General features: G+C 47.1%; 1 protein-coding gene across 12 annotated transcripts in view; it reads left to right on the top strand.

The window, feature by feature from the left end:
- Positions 1 to 21,251, top strand: part of kdm4c (lysine (K)-specific demethylase 4C) — a 79,863-nt gene that overhangs the window by 9,135 nt on the left and 49,477 nt on the right. For 7 of the 12 annotated variants that reach the window (XR_011675776.1, XM_071408275.1, XM_071408274.1 and 4 more), the window contains 10 exons: positions 109 to 302; positions 5,173 to 5,222; positions 5,447 to 5,550; positions 6,690 to 6,827; positions 7,915 to 8,105; positions 8,266 to 8,480; positions 9,187 to 11,999; positions 13,204 to 13,315; positions 16,843 to 17,018; positions 17,433 to 17,685. Coding sequence is in view for 10 of the 12 variants with exons in the window: in XM_071408275.1 (XP_071264376.1) it covers positions 109 to 302; positions 5,173 to 5,222; positions 5,447 to 5,550; positions 6,690 to 6,827; positions 7,915 to 8,105; positions 8,266 to 8,480; positions 9,187 to 11,999; positions 13,204 to 13,315; positions 16,843 to 17,018; positions 17,433 to 17,685 (4,246 nt within the window). In the remaining 2 variants the exon portion in view is untranslated. Of the gene's footprint in view, positions 1 to 108; positions 303 to 5,172; positions 5,223 to 5,446; positions 5,551 to 6,689; positions 6,828 to 7,914; positions 8,106 to 8,265; positions 8,481 to 9,186; positions 12,000 to 13,203; positions 13,316 to 16,842; positions 17,019 to 17,432; positions 17,686 to 21,251 lie in introns of those variants that run through there. The other 5 variants (XM_071408278.1, XM_071408271.1, XM_071408277.1 and 2 more) reach the window with 4 other exon arrangements.

The raw sequence follows: 21,251 nt of genomic DNA, 5'->3' as shown, positions 1-21,251 counted from the left end.
TCTCTCCTAATTCTCTCCCTTCTGTCTCTCTCCCTTCTGTCTCTCATCTAATCCTCTCTCCCTTCTGTCTCTCATCTAATCCTCTCTCTCCTCCTCTCTCTTCTGTAGGGTATAGAGGAGTGGAACATCGGCCACCTCAACTCCATCCTGGATGTGATTGAAGAGGACTGTGGTGTTTCTATCCAGGGGGTGAACACACCCTACCTGTACTTTGGCATGTGGAAGACCAGCTTCTCCTGGCACACTGAAGACATGGACCTTTACAGCATCAACTACCTGCACTTTGGAGAGCCCAAGTCCTGGTAGGGGAATACTGTGTGTGTGTGGTTATTTACTAGCATGTTGTGTCTCAGCCAATACTGAGAGGCAGGGTTAGAGGGAGAGATGGGTAGGACTGAGAGGCAGGGTTAGAGGGAGAGATGGGTAGGAAGGGATGGGGGAATGACTTCTTTATTCCTCCATGGTAAGTCTCCCTCTTTCCACCTCCCTCTCTTAGTCTCCCTCTTTCCATCTCCCTCTCCTAGTCTCCCCATCTCTCTATTCCCCTGGGGGTACACTGCTGCTCATTAGAGCAGGAAGCCCTGCAACACACACATGGTTCTCACCTCTCCCCATTTAGACACATTTCCCTGGAGGGGAAGACCACCAAGAAGCTCTTCTCTCAACCCCTCCTCACCTCTCCCACTCCTGGGGCAGTCCTTCCTCTCCCCTGACACACACACACACACACACACACACACACACACCCTTACCTCAGACTGACAGTTGAATATGGGGCAGATAGTATGGGCTTCTGATTGGGGGAGAAGAGGTGTGGGTGAAATGGAATGCCTGAGAACCCTGAGGGAATTCTACAGAGTTCTCCTGGTTCCATGTCAGGAACTTCAGAAGAGTTAGAATTCCAGGGCTCACCACTAGAGGCCAGTATTGTCAGTGTAGATGATGAAACATCTGAACAGTTTGTCTCCCCTCTACATAACACCTACCCTGTACACTAGTTTACTATTTACCTTCTGTATTAACCTGACTAACATTGTCTCTGTCTACAGCTGTATTAATATTAGGCATATTGTCTACAGGTATATTAACGTTAGACGCGTTGTCTACAGGTATATTAACGTTAGACGCGTTGTCTACAGGTATATTAACGTTAGACACGTTGTCTACAGGTATATTAACGTTAGACGCGTTGTCTACAGGTGTATTAACGTTAGACGCGTTGTCTACAGGTATATTAACGTTAGACGCGTTGTCTACAGGTATATTAACGTTAGACACGTTGTCTACGGGTATATTAACGTTAGACGCGTTGTGTCTACAGGTATATTAACGTTAGACACGTTGTGTCTACAGGTATATTAACGTTAGACACGTTGTCTACAGGTATATTAACGTTAGACACGTTGTCTACAGGTGTATTAACGTTAGACGCGTTGTCTACAGGTATATTAACGTTAGACGCGTTGTCTCTGTCTACGGGTATATTAACGTTAGACGCGTTGTCTACAGGTATATTAACGTTAGACACGTTGTCTACAGGTATATTAACGTTAGACGCGTTGTCTACAGGTATATTAACGTTAGACGCGTTGTCTACAGGTATATTAACGTTAGACGCGTTGTCTACAGGTATATTAACGTTAGACGCGTTGTCTACAGGTATATTAACGTTAGACGCGTTGTCTACGGGTATATTAACGTTAGACACGTCTCTGTCTACAGGTATATTAACGTTAGACACGTTGTCTACAGGTATATTAACGTTAGACGCGTTGTCTACAGGTATATTAACGTTAGACACGTTGTCTACGGGTATATTAACGTTAGACGCGTTGTCTACGGGTATATTAACGTTAGACGCGTTGTCTACGGGTATATTAACGTTAGACACGTTGTCTACGGGTATATTAACGTTAGACACGTTGTCTACGGGTATATTAACGTTAGACGCGTTGTCTACGGGTATATTAACGTTAGACGCGTTGTCTACAGGTATATTAACGTTAGACGCGTTGTCTACAGGTATATTAACGTTAGACGCGTTGTCTACAGGTATATTAACGTTAGACGCGTTGTCTACAGGTATATTAACGTTAGACGCGTTGTCTACAGGTGTATTAACGTTAGACACGTTGTGTCTACGGGTATGTTAACGTTAGACACGTTGTCTACAGGTGTATTAACGTTAGACGCGTTGTCTACAGGTGTATTAACGTTAGACACGTTGTGTCTACAGGTATATTAACGTTAGACACGTTGTGTCTACAGGTATATTAACGTTAGACACGTTGTCTACAGGTATATTAACGTTAGACACGTTGTCTACAGGTATATTAACGTTAGACGCGTTGTTTACAGGTATATTAACGTTAGACGCGTTGTCTACAGGTATATTAACGTTAGACGCGTTGTCTACAGGTATATTAACGTTAGACGCGTTGTCTACAGGTATATTAACGTTAGACACGTTGTCTACAGGTATATTAACGTTAGACACGTTGTCTACAGGTATATTAACGTTAGACACGTTGTCTCTGTCTACAGGTATATTAACGTTAGACACGTTGTCTACAGGTATATTAACGTTAGACACGTTGTCTACAGGTATATTAACGTTAGACGCGTTGTCTACAGGTATATTAACGTTAGACACGTTGTCTACAGGTATATTAACGTTAGACACGTTGTCTCTGTCTACAGGTATATTAACGTTAGACACGTTGTCTACAGGTATATTAACGTTAGACACGTTGTCTACAGGTATATTAACGTTAGACACGTTGTCTACAGGTATATTAACGTTAGACGCGTTGTCTACAGGTATATTAATGTTAGACACGTTGTCTACAGGTATATTAATGTTAGACACGTTGTCTACGGGTATATTAACGTTAGACACGTTGTCTACGGGTATATTAACGTTAGACGCGTTGTCTACAGGTATATTAACGTTAGACACGTTGTCTACGGGTATATTAACGTTAGACACGTTGTCTACGGGTATATTAACGTTAGACACGTTGTCTACGGGTATATTAACGTTAGACACGTTGTCTCTGTCTACGGGTATATTAACGTTAGACGCGTTGTCTACAGGTGTATTAACGTTAGACACGTTGTCTACAGGTATATTAACGTTAGACGCGTTGTCTACAGGTATATTAACGTTAGACGCGTTGTCTACAGGTATATTAACGTTAGACGCGTTGTCTACAGGTATATTAACGTTAGACGCGTTGTCTACGGGTATATTAACGTTAGACACGTTGTCTCTGTCTACAGGTATATTAACGTTAGACACGTTGTCTACAGGTATATTAACGTTAGACGCGTTGTCTACAGGTATATTAACGTTAGACACGTTGTCTACGGGTATATTAACGTTAGACGCGTTGTCTACGGGTATATTAACGTTAGACACGTTGTCTACGGGTATATTAACGTTAGACACGTTGTCTACGGGTATATTAACGTTAGACGCGTTGTCTACGGGTATATTAACGTTAGACGCGTTGTCTACAGGTATATTAACGTTAGACGCGTTGTCTACAGGTATATTAACGTTAGACGCGTTGTCTACAGGTATATTAACGTTAGACGCGTTGTCTACAGGTATATTAACGTTAGACGCGTTGTCTACAGGTGTATTAACGTTAGACACGTTGTGTCTACGGGTATGTTAACGTTAGACACGTTGTCTACAGGTGTATTAACGTTAGACGCGTTGTCTACAGGTGTATTAACGTTAGACACGTTGTGTCTACAGGTATATTAACGTTAGACACGTTGTGTCTACAGGTATATTAACGTTAGACACGTTGTCTACAGGTATATTAACGTTAGACACGTTGTCTACAGGTATATTAACGTTAGACGCGTTGTTTACAGGTATATTAACGTTAGACGCGTTGTCTACAGGTATATTAACGTTAGACGCGTTGTCTACAGGTGTATTAACGTTAGACGCGTTGTCTACAGGTATATTAACGTTAGACACGTTGTCTACAGGTATATTAACGTTAGACACGTTGTCTACAGGTATATTAACGTTAGACACGTTGTCTCTGTCTACAGGTATATTAACGTTAGACACGTTGTCTACAGGTATATTAACGTTAGACACGTTGTCTACAGGTATATTAACGTTAGACGCGTTGTCTACAGGTATATTAACGTTAGACACGTTGTCTACAGGTATATTAACGTTAGACACGTTGTCTCTGTCTACAGGTATATTAACGTTAGACACGTTGTCTACAGGTATATTAACGTTAGACACGTTGTCTACAGGTATATTAACGTTAGACGCGTTGTCTACAGGTATATTAACGTTAGACACGTTGTCTACAGGTATATTAACGTTAGACACGTTGTCTCTGTCTACAGGTATATTAACGTTAGACACGTTGTCTACAGGTATATTAACGTTAGACACGTTGTCTACAGGTATATTAACGTTAGACGCGTTGTCTACAGGTATATTAATGTTAGACACGTTGTCTACAGGTATATTAATGTTAGACACGTTGTCTACGGGTATATTAATGTTAGACACGTTGTCTACGGGTATATTAACGTTAGACGCGTTGTCTACAGGTATATTAACGTTAGACACGTTGTCTACGGGTATATTAACGTTAGACACGTTGTCTACGGGTATATTAACGTTAGACACGTTGTCTACGGGTATATTAACGTTAGACACGTTGTCTACGGGTATATTAACGTTAGACACGTTGTCTACGGGTATATTAACGTTAGACACGTTGTCTACGGGTATATTAACGTTAGACACGTTGTCTACGGGTATATTAACGTTAGACACGTTGTCTACGGGTATATTAACGTTAGACACGTTGTCTACAGGTATATTAACGTTAGACACGTTGTCTACAGGTATATTAACGTTAGACACGTTGTCTACAGGTATATTAACGTTAGACGCGTTGTCTACAGGTATATTAACGTTAGACGCGTTGTCTACAGGTATATTAACGTTAGACGCGTTGTCTACAGGTATATTAACGTTAGACGCGTTGTCTACAGGTATATTAACGTTAGACGCGTTGTCTACAGGTATATTAACGTTAGACGCGTTGTCTACAGGTATATTAACGTTAGACACGTTGTCTACAGGTGTATTAACGTTAGACGCGTTGTCTCTGTCTACAGGTATGCCATCCCCCCTGAACATGGGAAGAGACTGGAGAGACTGGCTACAGGTAATATTTCTAGTCGAGTTTAACAAGATGAAATACTATGTAAAAAGGAGAACACAGCGTTTAGACAGGCAGACCAGTTTTGGTCTTTTGACAGTAATTGGGCTGCCTATCTAAATGTGGTTTTAGGAGGATATACCTAAATTCTTGTACCCAATAGCAGTGTGTTTACTCTGTCAATCTAACAGTCTCTCCACGTTGTGTGTGTGTGTGTGTGTGTGGTCCAGGTTTCTTCCCCAACGGGTTTAAAGGGTGTGAGGCGTTTCTCCGTCATAAGATGACCCTGATTTCCCCTTCCATCCTGAAGAAGTACAGCATTCCCTTCGACAAGGTAGGACAAACTGACTGTCTTAACTGTCACTTTTTAAAAACCCTTTCATCTTAACTGTCACTTTTAAAAACCCTTTCATTTTAACTGTCACTTTTTAAAAACCCTTTCATCTTAACTGTCACTTTTTAAAAACCCTTTCATCAGGGCCTCCCGGGTGGCGCAGTGGTCTAGGGCACTGCATCGCAGTGCTAGCTGCGCCACCAGAGTCTCTGGGTTCGCGCCCATGCTCTGTCGCAGCCGGCCGCGACCGGGGGGTCCGTGGGGCGACGCACAACTGGGCTAGCGTCGTCCGAGTTAGGGAGGGTTTGGCCGGTAGGGATATCCATGTCTCATCGCGCTCCAGCGTCTCCTGTGGCGTGCCGGGCGCAGTGCGTGCTAACCGAGGGGGGTGGGTGCACGGTGTTTCCTCCGACACATTGGTGCGGCTGGCTTCCGGGTTGGAGGCGCGCTGTGTTAAGAAGCAGTGCTGCTTGGTTGGGTTGTGCTTCGGAGGACGCGTGGCTTTCGACCTTCGTCTCTCCCGAGCCCGTACGGGAGTTGTAGCGATGAGACAAGATAGTAGTTACTAGCGATTGGATACCACGAAAATTGGGGAGATTTTTTTTTATTTTATTTTTTTACCTAAAAAAAAAAACCTTTCGTCTTAACTGTCGTTACAACATGGTGTTAGAACACACACTTCTACACTGTCACCAACCTGCCTTCTAGTCATCTTTACCAACATTACAACAGCTCTTCACTTTAGGTGATTGTCTTTATGTATTGACTGGTTGTATATAGTCTTACAGTTTACTGCTGAGATACTGTCTGGAACTGGTCTTCATTAGGAGAGAGGTTGTGTATATCTGGTAGAGGCTGATACATTAACTATCCTGAGATACTGTCTGGACCTGGTCTTCATTAGCAGAGAGGCTGTGAGGCTGATACATTAACTATCCTGAGATACTGTCTGGACCTGGTCATCATTAGGAGAGAGGCTGTGTATATCTGGTAGAGGCTGATACATTAACTATCCTGAGATACTGTCTGGACCTGGTCTTCATTAGCAGAGAGGCTGTGAGGCTGATTCGTTAACTAGATAAACACAAGAGCAGTGTGGGATATGATCTTTTCTGTCCCCCCCCCCCCCCTCTCTCCAGATCACCCAGGAGGCTGGCGAGTTTATGATTACATTCCCCTATGGTTACCACGCCGGCTTCAACCACGGCTTCAACTGTGCCGAGTCCACCAACTTCGCTAGTGTCCGATGGATCGACTACGGCAAGGTGGCCACTCAGGTAATTTATTTCTGTTGTGTATTTCCACGTGGAACCAGGGACCCCTCCAGAACTATGGTCAGTACCTCTGGGGGGGGAGGCAGTACTTCTGGGTCTCAGGGCAGGTGATGTCACTTTCACAATGGAAGCTTCTAGCACAGACACCTAACACGCTAGCGATTCTACTTCCCCCTGCACACACACAGCTAACAAGCTAGCGATTTTACTTCCCCTGCACACACACAGCTAACAAGCTAGCGATTCTACTTCCCCCTGCACACACACAGCTAACAAGCTAGCTATTCTACTTCCCCCTGCACACACACAGCTAACAAGCTAGCGATTCTACTTCCCCCTGCACACACACAGCTAACAAGCTAGCGATTCTACTTCCCCATGCACATACTTAATAGTATGCTAGTCTGGATCCTAACCCCTGTCCCCTCCTCTCTAGTGTAGTAGGGACATGGTGAAGATCCGTATGGATCCCTTTTGTGGAGAGGTTCCACACTAAATAGTATGCTAGTCTGGATCCTAACCTGTCCCCTCCTCTCTAGTGTAGTAGGGACATGGTGAAGATCTGTATGGATCCCTTTTGTGGAGAGGTTCCACACTAAATAGTATGCTAGTCTGGGTCCTAACTTTCCTCCCTACCTCTCTAGTCTCCTATTGTGGAGAGGTTCCACACTAAATAGTATGCTTTCTCCCCTCCACCCTAGTGTACATGCAGTAAAGACATGGTGTAGTATGGGTCATGTACGCTAAATAGTATGCTGACTCCCTTCTCCCCTCCACCCTAGTGTACATGCAGTAAAGACATGGTGTAGTATGAGTCATGTACACTAAATAGTATGCTGATGTAACGGATGTGAAATGGCTAGCTAGTTAGCGGGTACGCGCTAGTAGCGTTTCAATCAGTTACGTCACTTGCTCTGAAACCTATTAGTAGTGTTGCTCCTTGCTCTGCAAGGGCCGCGGCTTTTGTGGAGCGATGGGTAACGACGCTTCATTGGTGTCAGTTGTTGATGTGTGCAGAGGGTCCCTGGTTCGCGCCCGTGTCGGGGCGAGTTATACTGTTACACTAACTCCCTTCTCCCCTCCACCCTAGTGTACATGCAGTAAAGACATGGTGAAGATCAGTATGGATCCCTTTGTGAAGTGGTTCCAACCGGACCGCTATGCTGTATGGAAGCTGGGGAAAGACTCCTGTCCTCTGGATCACACCCGAGCCACGCCCGCCACCACCCCAGAACTGCAGAACTGGCTACAGCGCAGCCGGGTCAAGACTCCTGTGAACAGGTATGGGGATGGAGGGATGGAGGGAGGGGTGTGGGAGGAGGAGGGGTGTGGGAGGAGGAGGGGTGTGGGAGGAGGAAGGAGGAGTTTGGAAGTGTGTGTGAACATGCATTGAATATATAGTGGCATGTCAAAGAGATACTAAATTTTGGCCCCCTTACAGCAGTCTCCCACACCCACGGACCAGATCCAAGCGCCTGAGGACCAGCGAGGAGCCTGTAGCCTTGGAAGGGTGCTCTGTCCTGGGTAGGAGGAGAGGCCTCGGAGGCACCCTGGGTCCCAAGGTCCGGAGAGGCTGCAGGGCTGGGGAGGATGAGGAGGAGGAGGATGATGAGGAGGAGGGAGAGGATCAGACTGAGAATACACTCCGGCTCCCTGGTAAGAGATGAGTTGAGTGATTCTGAATGATGTATTGATTGATGGTAAGAGATCCAATTAAATTACTAGAGACGCTATGTCATAAACCCTCGACGTTCCAGAATGGGGTGAAAATGTCAGCCATATTGGTCAGGGAGAAATCCAAGCCAGTCTAATTGGAATAAATGCAGTAGAGGCATAATTCTGATACTTAAAATAAAACTAAGGTGTGTGTGATATATCACAAATTGTGCAATAGAATTTTTATCAACCTAAAATATTGTCCCCCAAAAATGAATAGAACCATTCGTCTTAAACAGTCTGGCTAGCTAACAGATATACAGTAGCAGACGAAATCCTTCAACTTTGTTATTTTACACCATGTCTTTATAAACAGCACTGGCAAAGCATGGTTGACCCTGACCAACATGTCTGCCCCTTTATCCCATCATAAGCAGGTTCATGTCCATTCTAGTATTGTAATTCCTAACTCTATGTCTAACCCATCATAAGAAGGTTCATGTCCATTCTAGTATTGTAATTCCTAATTCTATGGGTTAAAGATCCAAATGAACCCAAGCCTTTTATCTTCTGTAATATCTTCTGGGTCCGAGCCCATGTAGACTAATATTTTATCATTCAAATGTTTTTTTTTTTGACCATCTCAAAGATATATATATATTTTTTTATCTGAGAGTGTATTTTCTGTTGTGTGTCTGTTCCACAGGTCCTTGCCGGCAGATGTGTGTGGTGAAAGTCAACAGAATGGAAGTGGAGAGTGACCGGTTGGCCTTCTCCTGTCCACCTGAACCTCTGCGCCCCTCGTCTTTCCCCTCGCCCTCTTCCGACTTCTCTTCTCTCTCCTCGCCCTCTTCCGACTTCGCTTCTCGCCCCTCTCCCTCTCTGACCCCTGTCTCGGTGGACACCACAGAACAAGGGACAGGGGTAGGGACTCACCCCTCACCCCATCTGCATCCCACTAACCCCCCACAGAACCCCTCAGGGTCAGAGTTCGCAGAGGTCATTAAAGGACCCCATCAGAGGTCTGAGGCTGCCCCTACACCTGCCCGATCAGAAAGAAGAGAAATCCCCGGAGGACCGTTTAAGTCAGTATGTATAGAATCTACTCCACTGGGACTGGTCCCTGACGACTGCTCTATGGATGTCCACCCCTCTCCAGACCCCTTACGGACCAGGTTACCTTCCCCCAGAACGGTGCACCCGACTGGGGCTCAGGGGTGTACGGACTCAGCCTGTGGCCCTGGAGCTTTTCAATCAAGCTCTTCTTACGTAGAGAAGTCGTCTCTAAACCTAACCTCAACCCTAGCCCCCAGCACTGAGTATACAATGGATACATGTCAAGGTACTGCGGTTAATACTAACACCACTACTACTACTACTACTACTACGGCGCACAGCAGTCACAAGTCTGAAAGCAGAACACCAGCACTTTATAATGACATTTACACTAATACTGACTCTGGGCCCAGAGGACGTGTTATTTCCAGCCCGAGTTCTGGTCCGGCTTTGTTCAGGTTTAGTGAACCAAACTGCCCTCCTATTGAAAAGTGTTCCTCTCTTCCTATGTCTACTACACACAACTGTGTCCCCATACAAAACCCTTCCCTTCCGAGGTGTAGTTTACAAGACTGTTCCCCTCCTCTCCTCCAGTTGAACAACGGGGTCGACATGCCCTTCCTCACTCCAGAACTGTCTGGAGAGACGAGGTTCTGCCCGCCCCTGCCGCCCGTTCTCACCCAGGAGATGCCCTCCCTCACCCTCGCCGTCAGCGGAGGTCACACCGAGATCAAAGGTCCGAGGTTGTCGTCGTCGTCCTCCTCCTCGACCGGGCGACACGGTGGCGCTCTAACCTTACCGGATTTACCGGACGGTCACCCGGTCCTCGCCCCCGTGCTCCAACGCGAGACGCCCACGACCCTCTCGTCAGATACGGAAACGTTAACGGACGAGGTGTGCGAGGTAGAGTTGACGTCGAAGAAGTCGGAGGAGGAAGAGGATTTTCGACCGTTAGCGCCTTACAGCGACTGGTGCTTGGGTCCTACTGAAGACCACCATAGACCAGAGCTGGATTTACAGTTAGCTAGTGAAACTAGCGACGCTCGACCCAAAATGGCCGCCTCTGATCACAAAATGGCCCCCTCTCGGCACTCTGGTCCTACTGAAGACCACCACCATAGGCCAGAGATCGAGTTACAGGTAGCGGCTTACGCGGCTAGTGAAACTAGCGACGCTCAACCCAAAATGGACGCCTCTCTGCACAAAATGGCCGCCGCCGTTTCCCATCTAGAAGCACTACCAATCCAAACATTGTCTGAGGCAGTACTGACCACCGAGAACCACTGTAGTCGAACCTCCGCGGAGACCCGTGCTAGCAATAATAACCACACGCTCTGTGACGTTACACTACTGCCGACGCAGCAAATCCAGAAACACAGGTCCTCCACGGCAACCGCAGCGGTATCCATGGACTCCAACTCAGAAGGGTCCTCTCAAAGAGACAATGTATTTAGAGACTCCAGTACTAAAGGTTTATATCTAGCTAGCACCAGTTTGACTTCTAAAGATAAGTTGACCCACTCTTCTGAGCTGAGTGAATTAAATGACAATTCAGCAACATTACAACACCAAAACAACAACGACCGAACTCCACACTCAAACGTGGATTCCATTTGTAGTTCCCAAAACGTGGATTCCATTTGTAGTTCCCAAAACGTGGATTCCATTTGTAGTTCCCGAAACGTGGATTCCATTTGTAGTTCCCAAAACGTGGATTCCATTTGTAGTTCCCAAAACGTGGATTCCATTTGTAGTTCCCAAAACGTGGATTCCATTTGTAGTTCTCGAAACATGGACTCCGTTTGTAGTTCCCAAAGCCTCTACCTGGAGCCCAAACCTTTCTCGGACGGCATCTGGAAGAACCTCAACTCCCAGAGTCCTGCGGTGCTCATCGAGAGCCTCCACCACCCGGAGCTCCCCGCCGACTATACCCACGATGCACTGCCCTACACCATGTGGACCGAGCCGCAGTGCAAAGAGGTCACAGACCTCGATCACGAAACTGAGACGGACGACCAGGACCCAGAGGGACATGGGGACGGGCCTCTCACCTGGGCCCAGCTGGAGTCCACCTCTCTGGGGTCGGCCGGTGTCGGGGAGCCCCTGGGCCTCTGTGGAGACTTTGAGCTCCAGAGAGGGGAGGTGGAGGCAGCGGAAGCCCTGGCTCTGTGCAGGGAACTGGGGGTGGAGAGGGAGGCCGAGAGGGCTCTAGAACCTGACCCTCCTGAATCGCCCTTGGAGGAGAGACTGGGGGAAGGAGAGGAGGAGGAGGAGGGGGTGTCAGATATGGAAGAGGGAGATTCGGAGGATGAGGGGCAGAGCAGCGCGAGGGGGGAGAGTAGTAGTGAGTCATCGGAAGGAGAGGCTGAAGAAGAGGAGGAGGAAGGGGAGGAAGACTATGATAATGATTTGAGCGACTTTGAGTGTGGCGACTCGGGGCTGGAACCTGGAGAGGTTTGCACTGTGCGTATGGCTGCTGAGACACACAAACACGATAAAGCACACACACATATACGATAACACACACACACACATACGATAACACACACGCTTCGGAAAATACCTATTCCAATCCTTTTGATTGTCTTTTCAAAACCATGTTTTAAAAAATATATATATATAACATAAACAAAGACTGGTTTTTATTATGCGTTTCAGAAATGTTCACGTATACCAATGACATTAGTTCCCGCATTCAGCTGCATAGTGACCTTAGTTTTGTACCAAATGGCACCCTCTTCCCTATATAGGGCGTTACTTTTGACCAGGGCCACACACACACACACACACACACACAGAGAGACACACACACACACACACACACAGAGACACACACACACACACACACAGAGACACACACACACACACACGCGTCAACATATCCCTATTGGGGCCTTCGTCAACATATCCCTATTGGGGCCTTCGTCAACATATCCCTATTGGGGGCCCCGGTCAACATATCCCTATTGGGGGCCCCGGTCAACATATCCCTATTGGGGGCCCCGGTCAACATATCCCTATTGGGGGCCCCGGTCAACATATCCCTATTGGGGGCCCCGGTCAACATATCCCTATTGGGGGCCCCGGTCAACATATCCCTATTGGGGGCCCCGGTCAACATATCCCTATTGGGGGCCCCGGTCAACATATCCCTATTGGGGGCCCTGGTCAACATATCCCAATTGGGATTCCCGGTCAACATATCCCTATTGGGGTTCCCGGTCAACATATCCCTATTGGGGTTCCCGGTCAACATATCCCTATTGGGGTTCCCGGTCAACATATCCCTATTGGGGCCCCCGGTCAACATATCCCTATTATGGCCCTGGTCAACATAACCCTATTGGGGCCCCGGTCAACATAACCCTATTGGGGCCCCGGTCAACATATCCCTATTGGGGCCCCGGTCAACATATCCCTATTGGGGTTCCCGGTCAACACATCCCTATTGGGGTTCCCGGTCAACACATCCCTATTGGGGTTCCCGGTCAACATATCCCTATTGGGGTTTCCCGGTCAACATATCCCTATTGGGGGCCCCGGTGTCATTTGGGGGTGACACCTTTAAACTTTGAACCCTCAGTCTGACCCCTGTTCTCTTCCAGTATCCAGCTGCACCACACACACACACACACACCAATGACATTTGACCCCCTGTCTTTCCCAGTACCCTGCTGCTCCGCTGGTGAAGAGAACCAGTAAGAGCTGGCGTCGCCCTCTGAGGAAGCCCACCGCCCGGGCCGTGCCCTCCACTGTCAAACAGGCTGTCAGCGACGACGGTAGGCACACACATACACCAACGTACACACACATACACCAACGTACACACACACACACACATACACCAACGTACACACACACACACACACACACACACACACACACACACACACACACACACCAACGTACACACACACACACACACACATACACCAACGTACACACACACACACACACACACACACACACACACACACACACACATACACCAACGTACACACACACACATACACAGGGAAAGTTTGCGATGATGGTGGGTTTATCGATGAGTTCAGCCTTAGAACGATTGCCAGATTCTGTAACATTGTTAACTTCAAACTAATGTTTTACTTCCTTTATAAAAGACTCACACCTTTTAAGAACAACGGACGGTTATATGTACATTCATTAACTGTACATTGACAATGTTTTTTAATTTTTTTATATATATAAATATTTTTATTGGAGATATATACAGTTCTTGAAATAGATTATGATATAGAGTAAGCATCATACATAAATCAAGATTACAATATTAAGCCATCCCCCCCAAACAAACCAACCCAACATTCACTGTTAGTCCATTGACAGTGTTTATATTTTATATTTAACCAGGCTAGTCAGTTAAATACACATTTTTATTTTCAAGGACGATCTGAAGTCCCATACAAACGTGACTACACACAGTGACTACACACATCATGGGGGACAAGAATGAAAGAAAACAAAAAAACATTTAGTGAAATAATTTCAGCTACCCCAAACGATCCAGAATGACTACCCCAAAACAGCTACCCCAAAACAGCTACCCCAGGCCTCCCCAGTGGCGCAGTGGTCTAAGGCCCCGCAGTACTAGATGTGCCACTAGAGGTCCTGGTTCTGGTCCAGGCTCTGTCTCAGTGGTCTAAGGCCCTGCAGTACTAGCTGTGCCACTAGAGGTCCTGGTTCTGGTCCAGGCTCTGCCTCAGTGGTCTAAGGCCCTGCAGTACTAGCTGTGCCACTAGAGGTCCTGGTTCTGGTCCAGGCTCTGCCTCAGTGGTCTAAGGCCCTGCAGTGCAGTACTAGCTGTGCCACTAGAGATCCTGGTTCTGGTCCAGGCTCTGTCTCAGTGGTCTAAGGCCCTGCATCGCAGTACTAGCTGTGCCACTAGAGATCCTGGTTCTGGTCCAGGCTCTGTCTCAGTGGTCTAAGGCCCTGCAGTGCTAGCTGTGCCACTAGAGATCCTGGTTCTGGTCCAGGCTCTGTCTCAGTGGTCTAAGGCCCTGCAGTGCTAGCTGTGCCACTAGAGATCCTGGTTCTGGTCCAGGCTCTGTCTCAGTGGTCTAAGGCCCTGCATCGCAGTACTAGATGTGCCACTAGAGATCCTGGTTCCGGTCCAGGCTCTGTCTCAGTGGTCTAAGGCCCTGCATCGCAGTGCTAGCTGTGCCACTAGAGATCCTGGTTCCGGTCCAGGCTCTGTCTCAGTGGTCTAAGGCCCTGCAGTACTAGCTGTGCCACTAGAGATCCTGGTTCTGGTCCAGGCTCTGTCTCAGTGGTCTAAGGCCCTGCAGTGCAGTACTAGCTGTGCCACTAGAGATCCTGGTTCCAGTCCAGGCTCTGTCTCAGTGGTCTAAGGCCCTGCATCGCAGTACTAGCTGTGCCACTAGAGATCCTGGTTCCGGTCCAGGCTCTGTCTCAGTGGTCTAAGGCCCTGCAGTGCAGTACTAGCTGTGCCACTAGAGATCCTGGTTCCAGTCCAGGCTCTGTCTCAGTGGTCTAAGGCCCTGCAGTGCAGTACTAGCTGTGCCACTAGAGATCCTGGTTCCAGTCCAGGCTCTGTCTCAGTGGTCTAAGGCCCTGCATCGCAGTGCTAGCTGTGCCACTAGAGATCCTGGTTCCGGTCCAGGCTCTGTCTCAGTGGTCTAAGGCCCTGCATCGCAGTGCTAGCTGTGCCACTAGAGATCCTGGTTCTGGTCCAGGCTCTGTCTCAGTGGTCTAAGGCCCTGCAGTGCTAGCTGTGCCACTAGAGGTCCTGGTTCTGGTCCAGGCTCTGTCTCAGTGGTCTAAGGCCCTGCAGTGCTAGCTGTGCCACTAGAGATCCTGGTTCCAGTCCAGGCTCTGTCTCAGTGGTCTAAGGCCCTGCAGTGCTAGCTGTGCCACTAGAGATCCTGGTTCCAGTCCAGGCTCTGTCTCAGTGGTCTAAGGCCCTGCATCGCAGTACTAGATGTGCCACTAGAGATCCTGGTTCCAGTCCAGGCTCTGTCTCAGTGGTCTAAGGCCCTGCAGTGCAGTACTAGCTGTGCCACTAGACATTTTACATTTTTACATTTTAAGTCATTTAGCAGACGCTCTTATCCAGAGCGACTTACAAATTGGAAAGTTCATACATATTCATCCTGGTCCCCCCGTGGGGAATGAACCCACAACCCTGGCGTTGCAAGCGCCATGCTCTACCAACTGAGCCACACGGGACCACTAGAGATCCTGGTTCCAGTCCAGGCTCTGTCCCAGCCGACCGCGACCGGGAGACCCATGGGGTCCAGCATCGTCCGGGTTAGGGGAGGGTTTGGCCGGGTTGTCCTTTGCCTCTCCTGGGTCCGTACGGGAGTTGCAGCGATGGGACAAGACTGTAACTACCAATTGGATACCACGAAATTGGGGAGGAAAAAAGGGATTCTCCAAAACGGCTACAACAAACGACCCAGAATGACAAACTACACTGGTGGCTGTTTTGGGTTGTGATAGTGACTACAGTAGTTTGATGTTGGTTTAAATACTTAGTAGGACCCACAACAGTTAACTGGGGTGGCAGGTAGCCAAGCGGTTATGAGCGTTGGGCCAGTAACCAAAAGGTCGCTGGTTTGAATCCCCCAGCTGACTTGGTGAAAAATCTGTCCTTGAGCAAGGCACTTAACCCTAATTGCTAGTGTAAGTCTGTCTGGATAAGAGAGTCTGCTAAATGACTCCCTACTGTAAGTCTCTCTGGATAAGAGTCTGCTAAATGACTCCCTACTGTAAGTCTCTCTGGATAAGAGAGTCTGTTAAATGACTCACTACTGTCAGTCTCTCTGGATAAGAGAGTCTGCTAAATGACTCCCTACTGTAAGTCTCTCTGGATAAGAGAGTCTGCTAAATGACTCCCTACTGTAAGTCTCTCTGGATAAGAGAGTCTGCTAAATGACTCCCTACTGTAAGTCTGTCTGGATAAGAGAGTCTGCTAAATGACTCACTACTGTAAGTCTCTCTGGATAAGAGCGTCTGCTAAATGACTACTGTAAGTCTCTCTGGATAAGAGTCTGCTAAATGACTCACTACTGTAAGTCTCTCTGGATAAGAGAGTCTGCTAAATGACTCTACTGTAAGTCTCTCTGGATAAGAGAGTCTGCTAAACGACTCACTACTGTAAGTCTCTCTGGATAAGAGAGTCTGCTAAACGACTCACTAAATGACTCCCTACTGTGAACTGTTACTAAAAGCATCAGCATGAAGTCTCCTGTTGCTCTGTTGGTTCAACAGTCAAGTTTATTTAACTCCGTCACAGATCAGTCCTGTTTTATTGTTTACCCAGAACCCCCTGAGGCGTCTTTGATGGAGGAGCAGGAGGCTGAGCCATGGGCTAAGCCCCTCCTCTTCCTGTGGCAGAACAGGAAGTGTTACTTCACGGCGGAGAGAGAGTACAACGCTAACGCAGCCAAGATGTTGCCGCACTGCGCCGTCTGCACACTGTTCATGCCCTACTACCAGGTACACACACACACACACACACACACACACACATACACAGAGACACACACACATACACAGAGACACACACACATACATAGAGACACACACACATACACAGAGACAGACACACAGACACACATACACACACACAGAGACACACACACACACACACACACACACACACACACAGAGACAGACACACAGAGACAGGCAGAGACACACACACACACACACACAGAGACACACACACACATACACAGAGACACACACACATACATAGAGACACACACACATACAAAGAGACAGACACACATACACACACACACAGAGAGAGACACACACACAGAGCCATATTACTATCTAAAACTCTCCTTCTAATCTGTCTTCCCCTGTCTCTCTCCCTCCACCACCCCCCCCCCCCCCCCCCCCCAGCCTGAGGACAGAGCTGACCGCCTCAAGCCCGTCCCCTCCTCTCCTCTCCCGTCGTCCTCTCCCCCGTCTCCCACTACCTCCAGGATTCGAGGAGGACCAGGGGGTCTGAGAAGGAGCAAGCCCCTGCTACCAGAGATCTGTTTCAGCTACAGGGAGCAGACGTGTCCCCCGACCCCCACCAACGCCCTGCTGCAGGACGACGGCACCAGTCCCCTGCTCACCTGTCAGGGATGCTGTATACAGGTTCATGCTAGTGAGTAGGGAGAGAATGGGGTGGAGGGAAGGGCGTGTGTGTGTGTGTGTGTGTACCTTATAGTTGGTGTGTGTGTGTTGTGTGTGTGTGCGTGCGTGTACCTTATAGTTGGTGTGTGTGTGTGTGGTGTGTGTGTGTGCGTGCGTGTACCTTATAGTTGGTGTGTGTGTGTGTGGTGTGTGTGTGTGCGTGCGTGTACCTTATAGTTGGTGTGTGTGGTGTGTGTGTGTGCCTGTACCTTATAGTTGGTGTGTGTGTGTGTGTGCGTGTACCTTATAGTTGGTGTGTATGTGTGTGTGGGTGTGCGTGTACCTTATAGTGTGTGTGTGTGTGTGTGTGTGTGTGTGTGTGTGTGTGTGTGTGCGCGCACGTGCTCCATGTTCCGATCTCTGGTGGAAAAAGTTCACTGAGTACAAAGCCTGCGTCTCTCTCACTCATTCACTCACACTTTCACTCTCACTCGCTCTCTCTCTCGCTCTCTCTCACACTCTCTCACCCACACACACACACAGTACAATGTTTCCAGCCAATACCACAGAGACAGGAAAATATGGTGTGTCTGTTATTTGAACCTTTTGAAAGGAGTCTGACTGTCTGTTTTGGTTCGATGATTTGGGGAACAGACACGCACCCAGACAGACAGACAGACACTCTTTCGTGTCCTGTCTCCATACCATCTGAGCCACAGACTGGTTAGCATAGCCAGTTAGTGAGGGATGCTGATCCATCGCGTCATGCTAATGCAATCCTGTCATTACTGTAGATAGATGGTGTGGCCGGGCGTAGATAACTCTATACACACACACACCTTCTCTGCACGCTATCGACCACTCTGTCAGCATGACTGGGAACTACAGTAGAAATGGAACGTGTGGTTTCTCTAACTCTGCGTGTGGTTTCTCTAAGTGTGTGACTGTGATTCAACTTGTTTCTACCCAGGCAGTGGTTTCATTCAGGAATGCTTGTTGTTTTAGAGACTGGTTTCAATGTCTGTCTGTTTAGTAGTGAATACAGGACGTTCTCTTTCTGGCAGTCTGTTTAGTAGTGAATACAGGATGTTCTCTTTCTGGCAGTCTGTATTGTAGTGTTCTCTTTCTGGCAGTCAGTATTGTAGTGTTCTCTTTCTGGCAGTCTGTTTAGTAGTGAATACAGGACGTTCTCTTTCTGGCAGTCAGTATTGTAGTGTTCTCTTTCTGGCAGTCAGTATTGTAGTGTTCTCTTTCTGGCAGTCAGTATTGTAGTGTTCTCTTTCTGGCAGTCTGTTTAGTAGTGAATACAGGATGTTCTCTTTCTGGCAGTCTGTATTGTAGTGTTCTCTTTCTGGCAGTCTGTATTATAGTGGATATGGAACATTCTCTTTCTGACAGTCTGTATTATAGTGGATACGGAACGTTCTCTTTCTGGCAGTCTGTATTGTAGTGGATACGGAACGTTCTCTTTCTGGCAGTCTGTATTGTAGTGGATACGGAACGTTCTCTTTCTGGCAGTCTGTATTGTAGTGGATACGGAACGTTCTCTTTCTGGCAGTCTGTATTGTAGTGGATACGGAACGTTCTCTTTCTGGCAGTCTGTATTGTAGTGAATATGGAACGTTCTCTTTCTGGCAGTCTGTATTATAGTGGATATGGAACGTTCTCTTTCTGGCAGTCTGTATTGTAGTGGATACGGAACGTTCTCTTTCTGGCAGTCTGTATTGTAGTGGATACGGAACGTTCTCTTTCTGGCAGTCTGTATTGTAGTGGATATGGAACGTTCTCTTTCTGGCAGTCTGTATTGTAGTAGATATGGAACGTTCTCTTTCTGGCAGTCTGTATTGTAGTGAATATGGAACGCTCTCTTTCTGACAGTCTGTATTGTAGTGAATACAGGACGTTCTCTTTCTGGCAGTCTGTATTGTAGTGAATATGGAACGTTCTCTTTCTGACAGTCTGTATTGTAGTGGATATGGAACGTTCTCTTTCTGGCAGTCTGTATTGTAGTGAATATGGAACGTTCTCTTTCTGGCAGTCTGTATTGTAGTGAATATGGAACGTTCTCTTTCTGGCAGTCTGTATTGTAGTAGATATGGAACGTTCTCTTTCTGGCAGTCTGTATTGTAGTGGATATGGAACGTTCTCTTTCTGGCAGTCTGTATTGTAGTGAATACAGGACGTTCTCTTTCTGGCAGTCTGTATTGTAGTGGATATGGAACGTTCTCTTTCTGGCAGTCTGTATTGTAGTGAATATGGAACGTTCTCTTTCTGACAGTCTGTATTGTAGTGGATATGGAACGTTCTCTTTCTGGCAGTCTGTATTGTAGTGGATATGGAACGTTCTCTTTCTGACAGTCTGTATTGTAGTGAATATGGAACGTTCTCTTTCTGGCAGTCTGTATTGTAGTAGATATGGAACGTTCTCTTTCTGGCAGTCTGTATTGTAGTGGATATGGAACGTTCTCTTTCTGGCAGTCTGTACTGTAGTGAATACAGGACGTTCTCTTTCTGGCAGTCTGTATTGTAGTGGATATGGAACGTTCTCTTTCTGGCAGTCTGTATTGTAGTGAATATGGAACGTTCTCTTTCTGACAGTCTGTATTGTAGTGGATATGGAACGTTCTCTTTCTGGCAGTCTGTATTGTAGTGGATATGGAACGTTCTCTTTCTGACAGTCTGTATTGTAGTGGATATGGAACGTTCTCTTTCTGGCAGTCTGTATTGTAGTGGATACGGAACGTTCTCTTTCTGGCAGTCTGTATTGTAGTGGATACGGAACGTTCTCTTTCTGGCAGTCTGTATTGTAGTGGATATGGAACGTTCTCTTTCTGGCAGTCTGTATTGTAGTGGATATGGAACGTTCTCTTTCTGGCAGTCTGTTTAGTAGTGAATATGGAACGTTCTCTTTCTGGCAGTCTGTATTGTAGTGGATATGGAACGTTCTCTTTCTGGCAGTCTGTATTGTAGTGAATATGGAACGTTCTCTTTCTGGCAGTCTGTATTGTAGTGGATATGGAACGTTCTCTTTATGGCAGTCTGTATTGTAGTGGATACGGAACGTTCTCTTTCTGGCAGTCTGTAGTGGATATGGAACGTTCTCTTTCTGGCAGTCTGTATTGTAGTGTTCTCTTTCTGGCAGTCAGTATTGTAGTGTTCTCTTTCTGGCAGTCTGTTTAGTAGTGAATACAGGACGTTCTCTTTCTGGCAGTCAGTATTGTAGTGTTCTCTTTCTGGCAGTCAGTATTGTAGTGTTCTCTTTCTGGCAGTCAGTATTGTAGTGTTCTCTTTCTGGCAGTCTGTTTAGTAGTGAATACAGGATGTTCTCTTTCTGGCAGTCTGTATTGTAGTGTTCTCTTTCTGGCAGTCTGTATTATAGTGGATATGGAACATTCTCTTTCTGACAGTCTGTATTATAGTGGATACGGAACGTTCTCTTTCTGGCAGTCTGTATTGTAGTGGATACGGAACGTTCTCTTTCTGGCAGTCTGTATTGTAGTGGATACGGAACGTTCTCTTTCTGGCAGTCTGTATTGTAGTGGATACGGAACGTTCTCTTTCTGGCAGTCTGTATTGTAGTGGATACGGAACGTTCTC

The sequence above is a fragment of the Salvelinus alpinus genome, chromosome 6 (genome assembly GCF_045679555.1).
Source record: "Salvelinus alpinus chromosome 6, SLU_Salpinus.1, whole genome shotgun sequence".
Classification (NCBI taxonomy): Eukaryota; Metazoa; Chordata; class Actinopteri; order Salmoniformes; family Salmonidae; genus Salvelinus; species Salvelinus alpinus.
This window is presented reverse-complemented; position numbering and strand designations above follow the sequence as displayed.